This window comes from Protopterus annectens, chromosome 7.part0 (genome assembly GCF_019279795.1).
Source record: "Protopterus annectens isolate FY-2018-M chromosome 7.part0, PAN1.0, whole genome shotgun sequence".
NCBI lineage: Eukaryota > Metazoa > Chordata > Ceratodontiformes > Protopteridae > Protopterus > Protopterus annectens.
The window spans coordinates 519,454,865-519,481,785 of record NC_056739.1 but is presented as its reverse complement, the minus strand read 5'-3'; the positions used below and the strand labels follow the sequence as shown (position 1 = coordinate 519,481,785).

The 26,921-nt window shown below is 37.0% G+C and overlaps 1 protein-coding gene across 2 annotated transcripts in view; it reads left to right on the top strand.

The window, feature by feature from the left end:
* The window catches only part of CAMK1G (calcium/calmodulin dependent protein kinase IG), a 667,913-nt gene that overhangs the window by 371,178 nt on the left and 269,814 nt on the right, over nucleotides 1–26,921 (top strand). For both annotated transcript variants that reach the window (XM_044077134.1, XM_044077135.1), the window contains exon 3: nucleotides 2,778–2,906. In XM_044077134.1, the coding sequence (XP_043933069.1) occupies nucleotides 2,778–2,906 (129 nt within the window). The remainder of the gene's footprint in view (nucleotides 1–2,777; nucleotides 2,907–26,921) is intronic.

The following is a 26,921-nucleotide window of genomic DNA, read 5'->3' as shown; positions in this document are numbered from 1 at the left end:
CACACACACACACACACACACACACACACACACACACACACACACACACACACACACACACACACACACACACACACACACACACACACACACACACACACACACACACACACACACACACACACACACACACACACACACACACACACACACACACACACACACACACACACACACACACACACACACACACACACACACACACACACACACACACACACACACACACACACACACACACACACACACACACACACACACACACACACACACACACACACACACACACACACACACACACACACACACACACACACACACACACACACACACACACACACACACACACACACACACACACACACACACACATGCAACAAGGATGCAAGGCTTGCAAACCCTGATCTTTATCAAATCAAGAAATATAAGCAACTCCCTTTGAATCTAATTAGTTTTCAATCTTTGAACCTAAGTCCAGGTTTTTCAAAAGTAGCCAGTAAACTCTATCTAATCAGACATGTATCATTAAAATAATAATAGAAAATGCATTAGTAAGCTTAGCTTGTAACATTTTTATTGCAGTCATGGTACTTAATGAGTAATGTACATCTGTTGTGGGTGGCTTAATTGTTCTGTTCTGTCAAACAGCAGAAATCATTTGACAAAAGTTTTGAAATATAATTTCCTTCTTTTATGCCACTTAATGGTAAATTGCATTTCAAAAGTGCAGTGATCAGTTGTTTGATTAGTTTTTTTTTAAAGCTAAATGTCCTCCTCCAGGTTTCATGGAAGTACATGTAACATTCCTTATCATACAGTTCTCATTGTGGAAAGTTATATTTTTCATTAAGGGTATGTCTAGGTGTCATTTTTATGAGGTGGGCTTTTGATATATGGAAGAGCTGTTTGTGTGTAATGTGCCTGGGTGCACTATATCTTGATTTTTGTTTGTGCGGTAGCAGTGGAATATGGGTGCCTTCATACAGTTTTCTCTTCATGCTTGACTGCATTCTAATGATTCAAATTGCAAAGCAGAGTTCTTGGGTCATTTGTATGTCATTTGCAAATACAGCCACTGTGTATCCCAAAGAAAACAAATACACGGATGACATAAGCAAATAAGGATAGCCAGACTTTGTTTTGCTTATTGTTGTTACATAATTAAATCTTTCAGAAACCTAGTTAGGTTATTCTCAGCTTAGTGATTTTACATCCAATGTTCCTTAGATTCATTTCCATGACTGCACCATTTCCTCTGCAGTAACAGCTTCACCCACTTCTAGAGGTAACTGTTTCATTCCCTTCACTCGTAGTTAAAAAAAAAAGTAGTTTTCTGTCAAGATTGGCTTTATGCCTTCTTATCCTGGCAATACTAATAATGGGATTTATACTGAGCCATTCCATCCTGTTCATGTTTTCAGCATTTACAAATGATAGAAGAAGAAATGGCCATTTGCCTAGATTATTTAATGAGCGTGCTTACTCAGATATATGTTTCTGAAACTCTGCCTGGGCATCTTTGTCTAGAGGGAAAAAAATGAACTACAATGTCATATTATGTTTAACTCAGATTGTAATCAATGAAACAATACAAACTCCACTGCATTTGTATATCTGTTGTAAAAAATACTTTATTTTTGTTTAATTTATTTATGACTACTTTGTCGGACCTGTTAAATATACTTATTCAAAAGGAATCTATTTCAAACATAGCCAGGATGTAAAGCACAAATATTCAAAAATATTTCTGTGTAAACGGTAGTATGCTCCAGAACAAAAGAAAACTAAAGCATGTAACATATGTGTTTGCGTCTATGTGTGTATGTGCATGTGTGTGTGTGTGTGTGTGTGTGTGTGTGTGTGTGTGTGTGTGTGTGTGTGTGTGTGTGTGTGTGTGTGTGTGTGTGTGTGCGTTTGTTTCAGCCTCCCATTGTGTAGTTTTATGCTTCATTCCAGCCTAGGGTGACTTCATTGCAGAGTTAAGATGTCCTCTCATTATCTGTATTGTTTTTCCAGATCTCCTGCTTCCTGATGATTTCACCCGTACTTGTGGATAGGTGAAATCCTGATGTTAAAATTGTTTTTCTTTTGTTTGTTTTGTTTTTTTTTTTTTTATGTGTGTGTATGTATGTTTGTATGCATGTCTCCATTCATGGTCTAGCTTCAGAGATTGGTTTCAGTCTTATGTGATTTGCTTGCCAGGCAAGTTTATAGCTCTCCACAGTCTTTAGGTAGACAAAAGTAAGAATAATAAATGAATGGAAGAATGGACGGATGCATCTGTATAACAGCACATGCTGGGATATGTATAGGTATTGTCAGATACCAAGGATGCTGTGAACACTAACTACAATTCATGAGTGCCATGCATGACTGCTTGTGTATGTGGCAATTTGTGTTCAGATTACAGTCCACCTGTGTGTTACAACAGCTATGAAACGGCATGCTTTTTTTTCCGTTATGCAGTCAGAAGGGACGTGCTTTGGCTGCCTGTTGTATAATTAACACATTTTATTCACCCTTTTGGTCAGTTTTGATATATAATATAAGATTATTAAAGTTATTTATATGGAGCGTGGGATCCATCTGAATCAGATAGTAGCAAATTGTTTTCAGGCAATAGCTAGTATGTAAGTACATGACATAAAAATACTGAGTAAACATATTTTTTTTTTCACTTCAAAAAATGTAAAATGTTGTGGTTTATGTAATTAGCAGTCTTCTGTTATAATGTCACTGGTATTACTGTCATTATCTGTCTTTCTCTTTCCTTCCAGGGGAGCCTTTTCAGAAGTATACTTAGTGAAAGAAAGACACACTGGAAAGCTCTTTGCAATGAAGTGTGTAAAAAAGTCTCAGAATATTAGAGATACTAACCTAGAAAATGAAATTGCGGTTCTTAAAAGGTAAAGTTGTGTCTTTTTTTTACTTTAAAATATTTTCACTGTTTGCATCACAAAGCTGCATCCTATAAAATCAAGTGAATTCTCTAGTTATTTTTCAAGATAATATGCACTTGCAGCAAGAAACAAAAAGAAAAATTCTATTGAACACCGAACACCGCTATATAAATACTATGAGTCAAAAATTGTCGTACAGCTAGTCACAGTGGCAGGAGTCACCAGGTTTAGTGAAATGTCCACCTAATATTTGGCTGACATTTCAATACAAGGCATGTCATCCACAGGGTAGATCATTATCACATCTTAAATAAATTAGTCAACTCTGAGGTTACATTACAATGAAATGTGGACAATTTCCATTATGAAGCATTGTCTTGTTGGTAAAATCAACCAGTAACCAAAAACTGTCCAGTCATGGTAATCAGTTCCTGTCAACATGCTGCATTTTAAATGATGTTTTACTGTAACCAGTAAAGCAAAAGTGAGATTTGTAAAAAAGAAAATGATTGTTAAAATGGAAAAGGAAAACAATTAAATTCTGCCAAGTTTTTGAGCCCTCTGTTTCCTTTGCCCCCCACTGGCAACTCATAGGCATGATAGATCTTTAGTTTATTATATGAAGCTGTGGTTTTACAGGATACAGTACCCCACAGGGCTCAAATATAAAATGATCACTCAGAAGGCATACAAAGGTGAGGCATTCTGCATATGGGAACAAAATCCATGTGAAGAGCTGTTGTCAGAATCTTTGAAACATACTTGTAATGAGAAGTCCCATATTGAAATTAATTAGTCTAAACAAAAATGTTGGGTATTCATTGTTCAAATAACTGCACATCATTTTAGAATACGTATAATTATGCAAGGAAGAAAATATAATTCTTTGAATGCATATCCCTACAATTTTGCTTGGACTTCTCTTTGCCTAAAGGTAGAAAAATGAACTGTAATTTCATATAATTTTCTAACACAGACTGTAACCTTGACGTTGGAAAAGGACTGTCATCTACATTTGAAGCCTAAAGATTAGAAAGTTTTTCAAAAAATAATACAAAGTCCTGTTTGTCTTACAGATGCTTCATTGTTTATTGGATTTCAAATGTAGTTATTTGTTATAAAAGTTAAGATCTATAAAGCAACATTTTCTTTTCACTGGTGATCTGTGAGGTCTTTTATTGTTAAGTATCTAGCTCTGAGTTATATATACAAGTAGAGACTACAGGCCTCAAGCCCAGATTTGCACTAAGCATCTTAAGGCTTAATTAAATGTTCCTCTAAATGAGTTCTAGAGCAGTGAACCAGAAAGATAGTATCAAAGGAAGTCAGTTAGACAAAAACATATTATTGCTTAATCAGCTTAGTATTATTTATGTACTGTGTGGGTAAGTTGTAGACCTCCCACCCCAGTTTAAGAATTGCTTTCTGTTTGTACCATCCATTCATTAATTATTTTACAGTTTTAAAATATACTTCTTTGTCTGCTATTCCAATCATTCACTACCCTTGCTATGAAATAATACTTCTTCATACTTCCCTCAGCTATTCCCCTTACATCCTCAAATTGTGTTTTCCTATTTTCCGATAGGTCTGTCTATATTTTTGAAAGACAGTATCAGTGGAGCATTTGTGTTCCATCTGTGGTGTGGCTTCATGAATTTATATGTTAACCTTTTTTATGGTTTCACTTTGTGTGGGTTTTTGGAGCAAATGTAGTTTTGTTTTACTGTTCAACACCAAAATGCTTCTTTTCCATGTGTGCTTTGTAATGATGAGTTGTTTAAAACTGCGTGAAGTATATTTAGTGTGAGCTCACCAAATAAATAATCAGTAGAACAGTAACTTATTTTCTACTAATGGTATACCTTTGTACATATTCCATTATTCTGCCAGCTTTCCTTGTCAGTCTTGCATTGCTCACTTAACTGCAGGTTAACCAATTGGGTTACTAATTTATTTATTACAGTTTCATGAGTAATTACTGGATTATCAGTCTGCAGACTATTATAATCCTAACCAATAACCAGAGGTTGGAATCAAACCTTGTACCTTGTGTGAGTAACACTTTAACCATTATGCCAACCTGCTAACCCCTACACCATTTATTGGTTTGATTATTTAATTGACTATAATATCAACATTAACCATCTACTATTACTGGTGTCTCTCCTTGACTCTAAATCTCCTCTTAAGACCCGTTGGTTTACCTCCACCAGTCCTGTGCCTGCCAGCCTGGGACCCCATCTAATAAAGCAATTTTCTATCACTGAGGCAGACAGAAAAGAAAATGATGCTATCCAGTATGGCATTATATGCTTTGCCACAGAGGTTTTTTCTGTAATGTCCTAATAATTAAGGGTTGATATGTGCAAATAAGGGAGGTATGCAGACATGCATGTTTCCCTACATGTACTGCAAACATGCTTCCTCACAGGTGTATATTACGTTATTGAACTTTTAAAAGTTCGAATGTCATATGGTCGACACCATATGATCGAACTTTTAAACATTCAAAAGTTTCAATGAAGATCTCCGTACAGTACAGAATGGGACGATTTCCCTGTCCTGCACTGTAGTGCAATCTCAGAGTTGGTATATTTAAAGAGCAGGGGGTGTGGGGGAGCAGGGCAGCTTGCCCCCCTGCTTAAAATGGTCAAATAGTTTTTTTCTGTTGTTTATTTTTTTTAGCTTTTCGAACTTTGAAAAAAGTTCGATCATATGGCTTCGACCGTATGACGTTCGAACTTTTAAAGATTTGATAACGCAATATACACCTGCTTCCTCACCACTTATTACACAGTGTGACTATTCTGCTTCCTGTCCTCAACCAGACAACAGAATGGTTACATGAAACTCTACTTTCTCTTTGTCACCTAGGACAGGCAAACTGGCATTTGGCTACTTATACTTACCCCGCTAGGCAACCTGATACCTCCAAGATAATGACTTGATTCTCAGTAACCAACACATTGCATTCAGATGATTTGTCTCTGCACCAATAGACTGGTTAAGTTTTTTTTTTTTTAATCTGTTTTGTTTGTTATTAATTTCCCTTGTTTTACTCATAAAACTGGTGAGACAGACTGACATTACAAATTTGTCCATCATATCATGAAGGCTTAGTGGCAGTGTTGTTGAGTACATTGCTGAGTTGAAAAAATTAACAGAAGTCAACTGGGAAAACTACTCATGTACCAATACACTTGCCCAACGTTTCCTGGAATTCAATAATTCCAGTGCCCTGGACTAGCTTGTTCTTATCCCCACTAGAGGTAGCAACATCCTTCATCATCATCATCATCATCCCCCTTTTCCCCATTTTTCTAAATGGGCTCATGGTATCATGTTAACTGTCGCCATCTCTCTCGATTTAGTGTCACACTCCTGCCTTCTTCAAAACTCATGCTTGACTGTCACAAATCTTCTTTCACACAATCCATTCACCACTTTGCTGGACATCCTCACTTCCTCTTACCTTCTTCTTGTCTGTCCCAAATCTTCTTCATCAGATTGTCTTCTGCTTTCTGCACATGTGCCCAAAATATCATAATCTGTTCTCTTTGATCTTTTCTGCAATTGGAGCTGCTTTGGCTTCTGCTGTTATGTCTTCATTTCTTTGTCTGTCCCACAGTGTGCATCCTACCACCTTTCTCAGGGGCTTCATTTTCATCACCTCTAGTTTTTTCAACTGTTCTGCCTTAACTGCCCAGGTTTCTGTACCATTCAGTAGTACAGGTCGACCACTGTCGATAGACTGAGGAATCAAGGGCAGTCAACGGCAGTCAATGATTATGTTAAAACGGGTGCTCGACCCCAAAAAGGATTTTTTATTCAATCAGAGAAATGTTTGGAAAGTACGCAAATGATAGGGAGTAGCACTAAGGTTGAAAAGGAAACTAGGAATGAAGACATTTTTGGACTAGTGCATGATGACATGGACTTTGTTACTGTGTGTTCTTACATAGAGCCCCTTGTATGTGGGAAAGGGACGTATATGGGTAAGTCTGTTTTGGGTGAGACGAAATTTAACCATAATTCCGTCTCAACGATTATACCATCAAATGATGCATCTAATGTTATATCACATGGTACAGTGTTTGTTGACAACGTTTTAAATACCGCTTCGAGTTTATCAGAAGCAATAAACATTAAGGGGCAAACTAGAATAAATGAAATCGTTCAAGTAGAATTAAGTGAATCTAACGTTAAATATGTTTATGATGAGCATAATAAATTGGTTTATTATGATACCAATACATGTTCGGCGCAACATTTCTGGGATTGTATGGAAGACACAAATTTGATGAACATGAGCATATATGAATATGCAAGTGATGAAATTATATTGGATATTGTTAAGGATGGAAAACAAGAAATATCACGTTATAGGTAACCACAATGCATGTGGTAATTATGGTATTGAACAAAGTGCACCATTCATACAAGAAAACGACATTTCATTACATGTGAATTTTTTTATTAATTTGGACCTGGAAATATATTACGATCAAGGGCAAATAGACAGTATGCTTGAACACAATATGGCTAAAAATATTCATGAAAGTGATGTCCACGTCTTAGAAAATTCAGAATATGCAGTTTTAAGTTATCCTACAATTACAATCAATAATGAGGGTGACTTCAAGCTATTTAACTATTCCAAGGTACCCATGGATGAACAACAAGTTAATTTGTTTGCAAAAGGTTTTAATTTCGTCCCATGTAATAAAGGGAACTTGGTAGATTCTATCTTGGATTTAAAATTATTTACACGTAAACTGAATTTGAAAACCCGGTTTAGTGATAGTTTAGACAGTAGAGATAGGGCAGATAATGACACCCTAACCAAGTCTAGTACATTTAATCCCCCAATGAATGACAGGGTTGCTATATTTGAACAACTGAGTGAAATAGACATGAGAAAGTTTTTTAAAACATATAAAAGACAAAAACATTCTAACATGTCCAAAGAAGAATAAGACATATTTAAGGGCATACGTAATATACGAGATATTAGGATTATGAGACCCGACAAGGGTAATGGTGTAGTCATTACTGATACCAATGACTACATTTCCTATATGACAGGTATGTTACAGGATGACTTATATAGAAGTTAGTATTAACGAAATAAATATTGCACACAAAAAGATAGATCTAACACTCAGTGACATGTTATATCAAGGGGAAATTTCTGAGAAGGAGCACAATTTTTTGGTCAATGAAAATCCGGTCATAAGTGGAATATTTGGTATACCCAAAATCCACAAGGGGTTGAATAATTTGCAATTTCGACCCATTGTTGATGGGAAAAGAAGCAAGACTTGTTTTATCAGCCGGTTTTTGGATCGCCACTTTAAGAGGTGTATGTCCAAGTTCCCGTATATTACGAAAGATTCATGGGACTTCTTGGGGAAAGTTGGGGAGTTTGATATGAAAGAAGGCTATTCATTTGTTACGGTGGACGTATGTAATTTGTTCACAACTATACCCCATGATATTGGTTTGATATGGCTGGAAGAACAATTATATGAGACCAGTGTTTATGATCAAGACAGGATCAATACACTAGTCAATTTAATGGATATTGTGCTACAAAACAATTTTTTTATTTTATGAAGGTAATTATTACCAACAAGTTAATGGCATGGCAATGGGGGCAGATTGTGCCCCCATGTACGCCAATTTGATTATGAGTTATTGGGAACATAATAACATCTTTAAAACGGAATATTATAAGCACATTAAAATATACACCAGATATCTTGATGATATATTTGTTGTTTGGGATGATGATCAAAAGGCATTGGATTCATTCTTGTTGTATATTAATAATACTGTAAGATTTTTAAAATTTACCCATGAAATCAATCAGGAAGAAATCACGTATTTGGATGTTAGGTTATCCTATGATAAACAACAGGGTCGGTTAAAATCAAATATATATATAGGAAACCAACGTTTTCTAATTCCTACCTGCACTATAACAGCTGGCACCCTGACCACCAGAAAAAAGCTATTGTCAAAGGACAAATGGTCAGGGCAGCCAGAATGGTGAGTGAAGAAGAGGAATTTGTCAAGGAATTGGTTTATATGTCAAACCTTTTTCAAAATAGGGGTTATCCTAAACAACTATGTACAAAAGTATACAACGAGATTGTACATAAAAGGCAAGTAGGGACATACCAAGCCATATTGAGTTCAGGTATTCCAATTCAAGGAAGTAATAATAGTAAGACCATGGCCAAACCTATGCTAGATGACATTCCTCTATATATATCTGTATTCAATGACTGTTTTGAAGTCATTGAACATATTATTGAGAGGAATTGGGAAATCTTGTGTAGGGATAAGAGTTGGGGACATATTTTCCAGGATCATATTAAATTTGTGTATAAAAAGGATTTGTCATTCAAAAATATTTTTGAAAAGGACATTATGAATAATGTAGGAACTTCGCATAGACCAGATGGTAACTTTAAATGTGGACGATGTTCTGTGTGCCCTTATATTTATTGCACAAATAGCAATTTAGTTGTGAATTCTTGTAATATTAAGATCAGAGGTCATTTTAATTGTTACACATCGAATGTAGTATATCTTGCACTATGTCAGGACTGCAATGCATTTTATGTCGGTAAAACTGGCAGACACTTTAGAGATAGAGTGAAGGAACATCTTTTAGATATCCAACATTCAAAAACAACAAATGCTCTTGCCAGACATATACAAGGTAATGATAAACATAAATTCAAATTTTGTGTCATCCAACATTTAGCTTATGATTTACAAGGTAGAACTACTCAATATGATTTGGACATTAAAGAGCTGAGATGGCAGATATTCTTAGATGCATATAATAGACCGGGCTTGAATGAATGTTGTACTATAATGCCCATATTAAAGAACAATAGGATAAAAGGGAAATAAGTTAATTGTGAGTCAGGGGCGTTCATCTCTCACATACACACTTGTTATATGATTATTTTAATTAATTGTGTATTTTATGTACTTGGGTTTTATATAGTATTAAAATTTTATTTTATGTATAATTTATTAAAATGTATTGAATGTGGAAGTATTTCAAAATTTCTACCATGTATAGGTTTTGGAACCATTATTAACAACAATAATAATAATAATAATAATAATAATAATAATAATAATATTTTTATAACAATTTTAAGCAACACAATAATGATTACACATATTAAATTACATAGATTATTTAACATACATACATATATATACAACATTATCATATTTGTATATATTAAATGTAATATTATGATTTTTAATATATAGTATTTACACATACATATATATATTTATATGTTATATTATAGATCTTTAGCGATAGAATACTGACTATCATTATTCATCAATTATTATTATTATTTTTTATGTTTTAGCAGTGTGTTCACAATGCTATACTGTGTATACAACAAGATGAGAGCAGTTATCACTTTAAAACTAAGAGTTCATTTATTAATTAGTACATTTAATGATTGATGAATGGTTGGTAATTGATGTAATTGGGTGTAAGCTATTGTATTTGAAGAACGTGCTTCATTCAGGGAAGTTATCTGAAGAAGTTTGTTTAACGAACGAAACCTAGGTAATAACATTCGTCTGTTATACAATAAACGGAATTGTTTTGTTTTCACTATCGGAGTCGACATTTCTTCATCGTACTCTTTTGGGTTGAATTTCTGTTTTTGTCTGTTGGTGGTCATCTACCTGGTTGACGGTGTGTCCTCGTTATTCTTCACACTAGTTTAGAGTGGTGACTGTATCCTGGTTCTGAGTTTATTATGGAAAGCGAGGGTGTAACAGTCGACGTGGTGGGTGTGCTGCAGCAAATCTAGGAACAACTTAAAGAACATTCGGTTCTTATTCAAAAATTACTCAACCATGACAGTGGACCTAGTCAAATGGGCACAGTGGATAGCTTGCGCTTACCCCTCACGCAGGCTACACCCAGGTCTTGCTTTACCGGTGATGGGACTACTGGTTCAGTTAATTTTAACAATAACCAGATACGGAAAGAAATACGTAGTAATGAAGCATGGAAAAACAATGGTTATTGTTTTAAAGAGACAAGAATAATTAAAGGTACGGTCGTTCAAACAGATTGTAAATCAATGAAAGAAATGCTTAAATGCTTTGAGATGAAGCTTTTCAAATTAAAAAGAACCCAGTTGGAAAATAGTTACCTTACTAGAAACATTGAATTAGGCATGGTACTGAAAGGTCTACGGTTGTGGAGATATCCGAATGGATGCGAGACGGATGAAAACATGTTAAAAGAACTACATGATTTATTTAACAACTGTGGTTTGAAACTAATGGATATCATGGTCAAATATAATAACAATAAAATAGAAGGACTATTAACAGAATTGGAAGATTTGAATAATAACATAAGCAAAGATTTACTTTTCGACCAGTACTATATCAACTATACACATATTATTGAGAATGTTGAACATAGCTGCGATATTATTTTTCATAAGAAAAACAACAAAATAGAAAGAGATATTAAAAGATATGAATCAGGACAAGTTTATCCAAAATCTAAGGTTATTGACAGTAGTCATGGAAACGATAACCAAAGGGTGCGTGATTACAACAGTGAGGAACCGGATGACGTCATTTCCTGTAATGAGCGTGAAGATCTAGACGAGACCCGTATGCCTAATGGAAGCCCAACGGATGATGGTTTACGATGGTCGGATAGACTGAGGAATCAAGGGCAGTCAACGGCAGTCAATGATTATGTTAAAACGGGTGCTCGACCCAAAAAGGATTTTTTATTCAATCAGAGAAATGTTTGGAAAGTACGCAAATGATAGGGAGTAGCACTAAGGTTGAAAAGGAAACTAGGAATGAAGATGTTTTTGGACTAGTGCATGATGATATGGACTTTGTTACTGTGTGTTCTTACATAGAGCCCCTTGTATGTGGGAAAGGGACGTATATGGGTAAGTCTGTTTTGGGTGAGATGAAATTTAACCATAATTCCGTCTCAACGATTATACCATCAAATGATGCATCTAATGTTATATCACATGGTACAGTGTTTGTTGACAACGTTTTAAATACCGCTTCGAGTTTATCAGAAGCAATAAACATTAAGGGGCAAACTAGAATAAATGAAATCATTCAAGTAGAATTAAGTGAGTCTAACGTCAAATATGTTTATGATGAGCATAATAAATTGGTTTATTATGATATCAATACATGTTCGGGGCAACATTTGTGGGATAGTATGGAAGACACAAATTTGATGAACATGAGCATATATGAATATGCAAGTGATGAAATTATATTGGATATTGTTAAGGATGGAAAACAAGAAATATCACATGTTATAGGTAACCACAATGCATGTGGTAATTATGGTATTGAACAAAGTGCACCATTCATACAAGAAAACGACATTTCATTACATGTGGATTTTTTTATTAATTTGGACCCGGAAACATATTACGATCAGGGGCAAATAGACAGTATGCTTGAACACAATATGGCTAAAAATATTCATGAAAGTGATGTCCACGTCTTAGAAAATTCAGAATATGCAGTTTTAAGTTATCCTACAATTACAATCAATAATGAGGGTGACTTCAAGCTATTTAACTATTCCAAGGTACCCATGGATGAACCACAAGTTAATTTGTTTGCAAAAGGTTTTAATTTCGTCCCATGTAATTAAGGGAACTTGGTAGATTCTATCTTGGATTTAAAATTATTTACACGTAAACTGAATTTGAAAACCTGGTTTAGTGATAGTTTAGACAGTAGAGATAGGGCAGATAATGACACCCTAACCAAGTCTAGTACATTTAATCCCCCAATGAATGACAGGGTCTCTATATTTGAACAACTGAGTGAAATAGACATGAGAAAGTTTTTTAAAACATATAAAAGACAAAAACATTCTAACATGTCCAAAGAAGAACAAGACATATTTAAGGGCATACGTAATATACAAGATATTAGGGTTATGAGACCCGACAAGGGTAATGGTGTAGTCATTACTGATACCAATGACTACATTTCCTATATGACAGGTATGTTACAGGATGACTCTTATATAGAAGTTAGTATTAACAAATATTGCACACAAAAAGATAGATCTAACACTCAGTGACATGTTATATCAAGGGGAAATTTCTGAGAAGGAGCACAATTTTTTGGTCAATGAAAATCCGGTCATAAGTGGAATATTTGGTATACCCAAAATCCACAAGGGGTTGAATAATTTGCAATTTCGACCCATTGTTGATGGGAAAAGAAGCAAGACTTGTTTTATCAGCCGGTTTTTGGATCACCACTTTAAGAGGTGTATGTCCAAGTTCCCGTATATTATGAAAGATTCATGGGACTTCTTGGGGAAAGTTGGGGAGTTTGATATGAAAGAAGGCTATTCATTTGTTACGGTGGACGTATGTAATTTGTTCACAACTATACCCCATGATATTGGTTTGATATGGCTGGAAGAACATTTATATGAGACCAGTGTTTATGATCAAGACAGGATCAATACACTAGTCAATTTAATGGATATTGTGCTACAAAACAATTTTTTTTATTTTATGAAGGTAATTATTACCAACAAGTTAATGGAGTGGCAATGGGGGCAGCTTGTGCCCCCATGTACGGCAATTTGATTATGAGTTATTGGGAACATAATTACATCTTTAAAACGGAATATTATAAGCACATTAAAATATACACAAGATATCTTGATGATATATTTGTTGTTTGGGATGATGATCAAAAGGCATTGGATTCATTCTTGTTGTATATTAATAATACTGTAAGATTTTTAAAATTTACCCATGAAATCAATCAGGAAGAAATCACGTATTTGGACGTTAGGTTATCCTATGATAAACAACAGGGTCAGTTAAAATCAAATATATATAGGAAAGCAACGTTTTCTAATTCCTACCTGCACTATAACAGCTGGCACCCTGACCACCAGAAAAAAGCTATTGTCAAATGACAAATGGTTAGGGCAGCCAGAATGGTGAGTGAAAAGAGGAATTTGTCAAGGAATTGGTTTATATGTCAAACCTTTTTCAAAATAGGGGTTATCCTAAACAACTATGTACAAAAGTATACAACGAGATTGTACATAAAAGGCAAGTAGGGACATACCAAGCCATATTGAGTTCAGGTATTCCAATTCAAGGAAGTAATAATAGTAAGACCATGGCCAAACCTATGCTAGATGACATTCCTCTATATATATCTGTATTCAATGACTGTTTTGAAGTCATTGAACATATTATTGAGAGGAATTGGAAAATCTTGAGTAGGGATAAGAGTTGGGGACATCTTTTCCAGGATCATATTAAATTTGTGTATAAAAAGGATTTGTCATTCAAAAACATTTTTGAAAAGGACATTATGAATAATGTAGGAACTTCGCATAGACCAGATGGTAACTTTAAATGTGGACGATGTTCTGTGTGCCCTTATATTTATTGCACAAATAGCAATTTAGTTGTGAATTCTTGTAATATTAAGATCAGAGGTCATTTTAATTGTTACACATCGAATGTAGTATATCTTGCACTATGTCAGGACTGCAATGCATTTTATGTCGGTAAAACCGGCAGACACTTTAGAGATAGAGTGAAGGAACATCTTTTAGATATCCAACATTCAAAAACAACAAATGCTCTTGCCAGACATATACAAGGTAATGATAAACATAAATTCAAATTTTGTGTCATCCAACATTTAGCTTATGATTTACAAGGTAGAACTACTCAATATGATTTGGACATTAAAGAGCTGAGATGGCAGATATTCTTAGATGCATATAATAGACCGGGCTTGAATGAATGTTGTACTATAATGCCCATATTAAAGAACAATAGGATAAAAGGGAAATAAGTTCATTGTGAGTCAGGGGCGTTCATCTCTCACATACACACTTGTTATATGATTATTTTAATTAATAGAGTATTTTATGTACTTGGGTTTTATATAGTTTTAAAATTTTATTTTATGTATAATTTATTAAAATGTATTGAATGTGGAAGTATTTCAAAAATTCTACCATGTATAGGTTTTGGAACCATTATTAACAACAATAATAATAATAATAATATTTTTATAACAATTTTAAGGAACACAATAATGATTACACATATTAAATTACATAGATTATTTAACATACATACATATATATACATTATCATATTTCTATATATTAAATTTAATATTATGATTTTTAATATATAGTATTTACACATTTATATATATTTATATGTTATATTATAGATCTTTAGCGATAGAATACTGACTATCATTATTCATCAATTATTATTATTTTTTATGTCTTAGCAGTGTGTTCACAACGCTATACTGTGTATACAACAATATGAGAGCAGTTATCACTTTAAAACTAAGAGTTAATTTATTAATTAGTACATTTAATGATTGAGGAATGGTTGGTAATTGATGTAATTGGGTGTAAGCTATTGTATTTAAAGAACGTGATTCATTCAGGGAAGTTATCTGAAGAAGTTTGTTTAACGAACGAAACCTAGGTAATAACATTTGTCTGTTATACAATAAACGGAATTGCTTTTGTTTTCACTATCGGAGTCGACATTTCTTCATCGTACTCTTTTGGGTTGAATTTCTGTTTTTGTCTGTTGGTGGTCATCTACCTGGTTGACGGTGTGTCCTCGTTATTCTTCACACTTCTTCAAAACTCATGCTTGACTGTCACAAATCTTCTTTCACACAATCCATTCACCTCTTTGCTGGACATCCTCGCTTCCTCTTACCTTCTTCTTGTCTGTCCCAAATCTTCTTCATCAGATTGTCTTCTGCTTTCTGCATATGTGCCCAAAATATCATAATCTGTTCTCTTTGATCTTTTCTGCAATTGGAGCTGATTTGGCTTTTGCTGTTATGTCTTCATTTCTTTGTCTGTCCCACAGTGTGCATCCTACCACCTTTTTCAGGGGTTTCATTTTCATCACCTCTAGTTTTTTCAACTGTTCTGCCTTAACTGCCCAGGTTTCTGTACCATTCAGTAGTACAGGTCGACCACTGTCTTATACACACCGTACTTTTCAGCTTCTTTGGCATTCTTCTGTCATAGACTACACCTGATAATCTATGTCAGTTGGCTGCAACCCCTCTGATTCTATGTTTCACCTCTTCATTCAGACTACCCTTCTCCTCAACTACCCCTCCCAGATACTTGAAGCTGTTTACGGGTTGCATTATCTTTCCTTCTATCTCTATTCTCAGCTTCTTCTGATTTCCCCAATTTGCTGCCATTACCATCATCTTACCTGTTCTTAGTTTCTTCCCATGTGCCTTCAGATTTGCATTCCATTCTCCTGTCCTTTGCTGAAGTTCTAGCTCAGAGTCTACCTGTACTGCCACATTGTCTCCATACAGCACCTTTGTTGATCCATCCCCTCCAACCTGTTCGCTAATGTAGTCCATCACCAGTATGAACAGCAGTGGGCTCAGAGCTGAACCCTGATGTACACCCACTTCCACTGGGAACCCCTCTATGAGACTGAACTCTGATTGTACTTGAGTTGCTGAGTTCTTGTACGTAATCTGCACTAATTCTACCAATGTTTCTGGGACTTCAGACCACCTCAGTACTGCCCAGATCAGCTTTCTTGGGACCTTGTCATATGCTTTCTTCAAGTCTAGGAATGCCTTGCTGGACTCTCTCCTCATCTCTAGCTTCTTCTCAAGTATCTGTCTCAATCTAACCATCGGGTCAATTGTGCTGCATCCTGATCTGAATCCAAACTGCTAATCTCCCATCTTACATTCTACTACGCTGCATATCCATTTATCAACCACCCTCTCCAGAACTTTCATGCAATGTGATAGAAGTTTGATGCCTCTGTACTGTCCACAGTTGTGGATGTCCCCTTTGTTCTTGTACACTGATATGAGTATCCCTATTTCCAGTCATCTGGAATACACCTTTCTCTCCACACTGGTATTTGTACCCTCAGGAGCCATTTCTTCCCTATCTCACCCAGCATCTTTATCATATCTGCTGTGACCTCATCTGAGCCTGCTGCTTTCCCTGACTTCATCTTCCTTAGTGCTGTTCTTACTTCTTCTAGGGTGGGCTCCTCTTCTCCTCTTCTTCTCTCATTGTTGGCTGTTTCTGGGGCAGTACAGCTTCTGTGGAGTTTTCTTCATTCAGAAGCTCCTGGATATACTCCTTCCATCTGCCGTTGATGTTCTCTGGACTGGTGAGCAGTTTGTTGCTGGCATCCCTTATGAAGGGTGTATGACTATCTTCTTTATCTTTCTGTCTTTGCCTTGCAACCTGACATAGTTTCTTTGTGCCCTTTACTGAGTCACTTTCCAGAAGATGGTAGAGTGCCTCTGATGCCCTATTATTTGCTATTGCAATTTCTTTCTTAGCTTCTTTATTAGCCAACCAGTAGTCCTTCATAGCCTTGTCAGTCTTTTCTGTCTCCCACTTCTTCCTGCACTCCTTTTTTCTTTTGATGACTTCCTGGACTTCTGCATTCCACCACCAGCTTTCTTATGTACCTTATTTTCATACCTTACTCGGCCGCATATCTTTTCTGTAGTCCTCATGCATGCTGGTTTTGGGCACTGCCATTCTTCTTCAACTCCACCTATTTCCTCCTCTTCTTGGGGTGCTAGAACCCTGAGTAATTCCTTGAACTGTTATACTTTCTCTCCAGTCAACTTCCAGGTCTTCAGCCTGGTCTCTGTTGACCTTAGAGTGTTCTCTGACTAATGCTTGCAGCTGATTGTGGCAACTAGTGGTTTATGCTGTGGGCCGACTGTTTCACTGGGGACTTTGCAATTATGGATTCTACCCCAGTGTATGTTCCTTACTAGGAGGAAGTCTACCTGAGTTGCATGTTGACTACTTTTGTATGTGATCTTGTGACTGTCTCTCTTTCTGAACCATGTGTTGGCTACCATCAAGCCATTTGCTAGACAGAAGTCTAGAATGGCTTCTCCTTATTTACTCCTGTTACCCCACCCATGTGGGAACACAGGTTGACAGCAACCTCTCTTTTGACCACCACATTACCACTGTACCAAGACTGGAAAAACTCCCTTATCAACCTCAACAAAAAGTTGAGATCTCTCATCAAATCCTTTTAAGCTAGCTATGAAAACAGAATTGCAGCAGATAGTAAAGACAACCACAAGGCCTTCTATAGTTATGTAAAGAATCTCCATGGCAATACCCAGATTTGCTCTGAGCTACTGTACAATGGTACTTCCAATACTGAGCAAACAGATATTGTCAGTATACTGGCCGACAGATTCAATGCCAACTTTACCCCTCTCACCCCCCAAAGAACAAATCACAATACCAGTAGATTCCCAGGCACCCAGTATTACTGCTGCACAGGTTAAAACAGCACTGTCCAAGGCCAATAATACAGCTTCTATGGGACCTGACAATATCCCTGGCTGTGTTCTACATGAATTACAGAGTGAACTGACACCTCACCTGTGTGCCCTGTTCAATCACAGCCTCAACTTAAGCTTTGTCCCTACTGAATGCGCACTGCTACAGTCATCCCTCTCCACAAAAAAGGAGCAACTACAGACCCTGGGAACCATGGTCCCATTAGCCTGATGAGTCTGATGTGCAAAGCTATGGAACGCATCATCATGAACCTAATAAACAAGGATATAAGGAATCTCCAAACTCTGGATCCCACACAATTTGGTTTTCTGAAGGGTAGATCATGCCTGCTCAACTTGATTGAGTTCTTTGAGTCAGTCACTAGAGCTGTGGATGAAGGCAAGGTGATTCATACAGCCTACCTTGATCTGGTCAAGGCCTTTGATACCATTCCCCACTCAGGAATCATAGAAAAACTCATGAAGCTAGGCATAACCCCTATATGGGTTGCAAACTGGCTCACAGATAGAACCCCCAGTGTGAAAGTAGCTGACTCCAAGTCAGACTGCCGACCAGTCTTTTGTGGAGTCCCACAAGGTTCGGTCTTGGGTCCTTTCCTGTTTGGTATCTACTTCTATGAAGTCCAGGCCAACATGAAGGGACTCTGGCTGGCAAAGTTCTCAGATGATTGCAGTTTGGGAGCTATTACTAACTCCCCAAGTGATGTTGACATCCTACAGAAAGGCCTCACTGAGACCAACGACTGGTGACAGAACCATGGCATTAAGCTCAATGCCAAAAAAATGTGTTATAATCCCCATTGTGAAAACCCAGTTCCCATGAATTACCACATCAATAGTTGTCCACTGAACACAGAAGAAGTTATACGAAATCTGGGAACACAGGTTGACAGCAACCTCTCTTTTGACCACCACATTGCCACTGTGGTCAGAAAGTTCTTCTATGTGGCGCATTTCATTACTAAGGGTTTTGCATCCAGGAACAAAGAATTCCTTGTCTCCCTCTACTCTTCCTTCATTAGGCCAATCATGGAGTACAATGCCCCATTTGGCATGTACCTCACTAGACACCTGCAACAACTGGAGAGGCCACAAAAGTATCTCACAAAGAGGATCCTAGGCCTTAAATACTTGTCCTATATGGACAGACTGAAAAAACTCCAACTATTCTCTGTCTCATATCACCTACTTAGAGGCGATATCTGCTTGACCTACAAAGCCATGTCTGATCAAGCCCTGTTAGAAATGTTAAATTTAAAGAAATCCCAATTCCTCTGCACCACGTGGTCCAGAGTCCTCAGCCTCATTACCACAATCAACAGAACATGTTGGAAGGACAGGTTCATAACCCAGAGACTGCCCATGCTATGGAATACACTTCCCACACATGTCAAACAGAGCACCTCACTGGCTATCTTCAAAAGAAATCTTGATCAGTGGATGGGAAATAGAAAATTCACCCTGGGGATCACAACAGCGGCTCTACTCGACAGCTGCACTGGGAACTAAGGTTGACTGGCATGATGCCAGGGTAATCCCGTGATCTAGGCTTGTAAAGGCTCCAGGGCCATTAGCCTAGTAGACATCTATGAACCTATGAAGAGACATTCAATATGGGAGCACTGGATTATTTGTAGAATAAAGGACAAATATATTCAAAGACAGTTATTTCTAGAAAATAACCCAGCATCTGAAAAGCCTTGAAATAATGCTTTAACAGATACAGTAACAAATAAGAAAATAGGGGCAATTTAAAAATAAGACAAACTACAGTCTGTCCTGAGCCTTGAGGACCTGAGCTATTGAGGCTAAATTCAGAGAATTCAACTATTCAAATAATCAGTTCAAAAAGTCATATACAATCACTTATCAGTCCAGTGACTCTGAGTTAGTGAGGCTGAATTCATAGAAATAAGTTTCCATGATTCAAATGCTACCAGTAATATACTCCAGGATGAGCTTTATGTGACATTAGTATAGAATAACCTCATGGTAGGACTGTCACCATATATCCATAGCACATATACCTATCTCTGAAATATAATGCTGTTACTGAAACAGAATGACTTAACGTTCACATCTTAACTTTCAGTTGTGTGCCAGCCCTTCAAAATTTATTCATGGAGTTATGAAAAAAATTATATCACATGCACCCCAATGTTTGATTGGTATGCAGTAGTTGTGACCTAAACATAGCTACTAATAAAACAATGTTTATGTCTAGCTGAATAGCTTTCTGACATCAACAGCAATGGCAGTATTTCAGAGGGCTGCAGTATTTTTTTTTTTACAATGTGTGTCATATACTGCAATTTGGATGATATCTTAGTATGACTACACCAAAAGAACATTTTTAGAACTGTCATGAATGGATAAAAATTCAAAGTGATATATCTCTGTGTCTTTGCTTAAGATATGTAGTAGATGCACAAGTGAACACTGAGGTAAAAGCCATTTTAGAAGCACCATCGTGTACAGATATTGCTGAGTTAAACACTCTAACTCAGTTTAAAGAATCATTATGACACCTTCTTACCAAATCTAATCTCACAAGCTTTTTAAATCCTTTCATTTTTTATAAGATATGAAAACATTTGCTACAATTTTCTGAACTGCACTCATTCATTATTTAAATGCTAGAGATTTGCCACATTTTGTGGCATAGGTACTGTACTTTTAGACAGAAAGTCTAAGAGCAGTAAGAAAGCCCTTAGTTTTGTCTTATACACTTAAGACTGTTAAGTAGAAATACTCACAAATGGCACAGAAAGTTGAAACATAATATTTAGAATCCAGTATGATTCCTTAGGTATTTATGTTCTCATATTAGAAATGCATAGACTGGTTTAAAGCTGGCTGGCACAACATTTTCAATAAGAAAGAAAGAACATGGATAATTAGACTAGGTGGATTATTTCCACCTGGTCTCAATGATCATTTGTGAGTGTTCATTGGCTTGTTTGCCAATTAATTATTGTGTGTTTAATATATATATATTTGATCTGTCAGGGTCATGTCTATTCATTGATAAAGGCTTTCAGGCTGAAACTGGTCTGTTGACTCTTGTTTTTCATGGATTAAACTCATATTTTTTCTGTCCACAGTGAGTGCTGACTTATCTTTTGCATATAGACTGCAAATGATTCATTCCCTGCTTTATTGAAAAGAGTTATACTTCACAAATGGTTTCAATAAGAGTGCAATGTTATGCAAAGAGCATATAATTTAAGTTGTTGAAAGACCAGTAAAATATTATCCTTATACCAGTTCATATACAGGAAAGCATATATAACCCGTTCACGTAGTCATGTTAGATCATAATACAAGGAAGCACTGCATGCCATTGAGGTGCAAGATATATTATTCTGTCACAAGCCAATGAATGTCTTGAAGGGCTGGTGTGCAATAATTGAGTGTTCAGTCATTTTATTCCAGAGATGGCATTACATTTTAGGGATATAAGGCGACAGTCCTACCACGAGATCATGCTGTAATATTAAAAGTCCTGCATAAAGCTCTTGTTAGAATATATTACTGACTATGAATTCAGACTCACTGACTTAGAGTCGCCAAGCTCAGGACTGATAAGTGTTCATATATGACTGTTTGCACATATTATTTCAATAGTTGAATTCTTTGAACTTAGCCTCAATGGCATAGGCTGTCTATGCAGAGGATTTTAAACTACTCATACTTCACTTTTGTCATTGATGGCATGTAAATTATTGTTGTTGTTGTTGTTGTCTTTTGGCTTTTCCCGGTTAGGGGTCGCCACAGCGGAACTCCGGTCCGCTAATGATTTGCAGTAGATTTTCAAGAACGCCGAGGTGCCAGCTCGACATTCAACCTTCAACGAAGGCACGCCGATTTACACATGCATGTCTTTTGAATGCCCACCCAACCGCAGGGAGGACATGCAGACTCCACACAGAAGGCACTCCCCGCACTCCAGCTGAGAATCAAATGGGAGAACCTCTTGCTGTGAAGCAACAATGCTACCGCCGCACATGTAAATTATTAGATTCCCTACTTTCATTCTCGCCTGTTCAGATTCATTGAGCTTAGTTCTATCAACAGGAAGATAACATTATGTCTGTGAAATATACTACAGACCCTTGTGGTTGTTAGCCTAATAAACACCTATGAAATGACACCATGATAAGAAAACATCTGAAGAGTTATGGCCAATTTGAATGTCATAGAATTTGAAAACACCTGAAAAGTAAATTGACAGATACAGCTTGTACAACACAGAGATGATTATAACATAAAAATTTTAATTTATTTAGTTATTCATTCATTCATTAATTTGTAAGTGCATAGGTGTTTACTAGTCTAATGATTACTAGGGCCTTGTTAAGCCTAGTCATGCATCCCAAAATCTCTGACTAGTCCCAGTACCCCTGAAAAGTGTAAGCAAGATTTGGGAGGTTAAACATTTACAAGTAGGGGCCTGAGAGATAAAACATTTACAGGCTGCCTGTGTCCATTAGAGACACGGGTGCCAAGCCAGGGATGAGGTTCCTGTTCCCCACCCAATTGTCCAAGTTAGAGTTGAATTGGGTGTGGAAGGAATACTGCTTCACATGGATGGGAAGCCTGTTCCAAAGAAAGGGTATTCTTTAGTAGACATACCTGTATCTCCAGCAGGTCCTATTTATATCACAGGCAATGCCTAAGTCTTTAGAATGGATAATTCTGGTGCTATTTTTGTTTGTAAATATGCAGGTGGTCCATCAGTGTGGGGAGTGACAATGCCTTGTATGCCAGGCATATATTTCCTCTTAACACCCTATGTGAGACAGAATACAGGCAAAGGGTCTTGAGGTGGCCTCCATAGGACATGTTACTTACACCCTATATTCTTCTTATTGAGGAACCTCTGTGGATGTTCCAGTTATTGGCTGTGCCTGATTGGGTACATACCAAAGGGGAAAATGTACTGAATGACAGGTTTGACAAATACTAAACAATGACCTCCTGGAACCAAGATGAAATACCTTTGTTTATTAGTTGCACAACATAGAATGATTTCTTCACTACTTTAGACATATGATGGTCAAAGGCTGTATTATTCTCTATGTGTGCACCCATATCCCTAACTATTGTATCAACCCGTAGGGTATGTTGTGAAAATGATAGTTACCAGGGTAGATGACTTCCGGAGATACTATTATATATTTCTTGGCATTTAATTTTAGTCCATGGCTCTGGCACAAGTCATTTGTCTGTTTCAGCCCTTCCTCGGGAACATCAGTGTCAGTGAGGGATTCTATGATTGTTCTTAATTAACAATTGTTTGCAAATTTGGTCAGCCAGAGGCCCTTAACATTAGCCTTGACTTTAGAGAATTAAATGCTGAAAAGGAGTGGCCCCAGAACTGATCCCTGATGAACTCCTCTTCTGATCGGCCTCTTTGTAGAGGTGGACTCTCCATTTCTAACTTTCTGGATCCTGTCTTTGAGTCAGCTGGCTATCCAACTGTTGACATAAGGATTAATACCTACCCTCATGAGTTTGTAAACAATGCCCTAGTGGTAGTGTCAAATTCCTTGACCAGGTCAAGGTAGGGAGTGTGAACCACTTCTCTTTCGTCCATTGCTTTGTTGACCTTCTCAAAGAGGTCCAATAGGCTTAGTAGGCATGACCTGCCCTTGACAAAACCAAATTGGGCTGGGTCCAGTGTCTTTAAGTTTTCTATGTCATTACTGATCATTTCCATAATAATTCTTTCCAAGGCTTTGCTTATGAGTCTAGTGAGATTTATAGGTCTGCAAGTTTCCTAGGTCTATAGATTGCCCACCTTTGTGCACAGCATACCTGTCAACCATACCAAATTCCTTGGAGTTTACCAGTTTTGGAGGCAAAATAATGGGGTGCCATGAATTTCTGAGTGGCCCCTTCTATTCACAATTTCTTCTTCTTTTCTTTTATTTACAACTTTAAAGTAACACTGACATTATCATATGCAGAGGCATGCTTGATCACATGAAGCAGTTCCTATTTCTTAAGTGCCTGTCTGACTACTTAGAGACATGGCTGGGAGATTTCAAAAAGTAAAAAAAAAAAAAAAAAAAAAAAAAACACAGCCCACCCATGACTTGTGGCAGCCAACCATTAAGGATGAACCCGGGACCCAAGAGGACTACGGTAGTTTTAGAAGTCACAATAGAATCTGCCTCCTGCCCTGAACTGTTTGTTGTAACAGTGGCTGAGCGGCAAGTTTGTAGGGATGGATGCATATGCGAATAACTGAGAAACAGGTACAGGGTTGAGTGCATTTCTTACTATGATGGTGTCGCTTGTAGTGTGCTAATGGAGTTGCGTTTGGAATACTAAGTGGTTGATTGTGGAATTCAGTGGCTACATGGCTTTTAGTTTACTTTGTTTTTCCTCCTGTAAAAGAATAAATGAAATGAGAGTGTTTTGGTGTCATACATTTAATTAGAGAGTTTGTGTAGTGTGTATCTTTAGCAGTGCACTTAACTTCAGTCTGTCATTGATAGTTTTATCTCAGTTAGGGTACTGGTTAAGTGCCCCCCCACAAAAAAAATTCAGGTTGGGACCTGCAGAGAAGGTTGAAGTAACCGTATGCAGTAATATACACCAATAAGCTTATCACCTCTCCTTCTCTATCTGTTCACACTAACCATGTCAATATAACAGCAACACCCAGCTATCTACTGCCTAAATACCATAGAACAGCCCACATTAGATATAACGCTCTCAATGCCAAAAAGACTCTAAATCTATACTGTAAATTCCCAAATCCAAGATTTCAAATACAACTCCTCTCTTTAAAAGATGGAGACATTCACCCAAACCCAGGCCGAACAATTACTACTTCCACTCAACACCTCAACCCCAATCTCTCTACTTTTCATTCCCTCCCCAAACCTCCAAACTTGAGCTCACCTCAATGTACAAAGTATTAATAACAAAGTTGCACAACTACACTCTCTCTTGGAAGTCTACTCCTTTGACATTCTATGCTTAACAGAAACCTGGTTAAAACATGCTATTAAGGACAATGAAATCATCCCTCCTGGCTATAATATCTTACGACTTGACCGTGTGGCTAAATAGGGTGGTGGGATTACTATCTTATTTAAATCAGGGCTACAAATTACTACCTATGACTTTAAACCACCTCAGTACTCTTAACGCTGAAATTCTTATCTCCAAACTGCAAATTAACACTTTCAAATCCATTTCTATTATTTGTACCTATCTACCTAATGGCAATAACAGTGCCATCATAGAATATATCCTTTGCTGGTTATCCCAAAACTTACCCCAAAAAACCATAATCCCAGGGGATTTTTAACACTGACTGGAACTGTTGTAGAGGAACTCACCCTACCACCCATATTAACCTATTTGGTTTTTCTCATACCATTACCTCCCCTACAAGAATAGACAAGCCCAATAAGAAAGAAAGCACCTTAGATTGGATTCTTATAAATAATCATCCCCAGACTTATGAAGCTGTTACCCTCCCTGATGATGTGAGTGACCACTCTCTCACCTACATCATCAAGCATAAGACCAATCCACCCATTCCAACCTTATGTAGGACAATTAGAACAAAGAAAAACTTTAAACCCGATCTCTTCCAAAGCGATCTTAGTGCATGTAACTGGTCACCCTTAAAATACCTCCCACTGGAGGAAGCTGTTAAATATTTTAATTCTAACTTCCTAACCATATTATACCACCATGCTCCAACCCATTCTGTCAGAATTAGAACCAAATATGCCCCATGGCTTTCAAAAGAAACCAAGCAAAAAATCCATCTTAGAAATAAATACTGGAACAAATGGCGTATGACCAAAAACTCAGTAGACCAACAAAACTTCAGATAGCTGAGATACCTACAATTCCAGCAGACTCACCATAATAACCCACAAAAGTTATGGGCAAGTATTAACCAACTACTACACCCAGGAAAATCTGTCACACCTAACCCACAAGGCACAGACCCTGAAAAATCCAAGTTCACAGCCAATGCCTTTAATGCCTTCTTCACTGAATCCATTCAAACACTTGCCAGTCAGTTATTATCGAATATCTTTCTTGAATCTAACTCTGACTCTACCCAACCCCCTCCATTTCACCTCCAACCAGTTCAAACAACCTATATTCTTACCCTTATCCAAAAACTAAAGCCATCATCTCCTTCAGAGGACCAACTACCCACTGAATATCTACAAAAGGCAGCCAAAACCATTGCCTATCCCATTTCCATCCTGATCAATAGAAACATCAGTGAAGGACATATACCTAGTATCTGGAAATTCTCCCATATTATCCCACTACATAAAGGTGGAAGCTCTACGGAATTTTCCAACTACCATCCCATCGCCCTATTATCTCCTTTGGCTAAGATCATGGAAAAATGTATGCACAGGCAAATGCTTGACCACCTAATAAAAAATAATTTACTATCCATCTGTCAACATGGTTTTAGACCTTCCCACAGCATTACTACTGCCCTCCTTTCCTTTACTGACTGTATTAACAAAAAACGTAATGACAATATGCTTTCCTCTGCATTGTTTATTGATCTGTCCAAGGCATTTG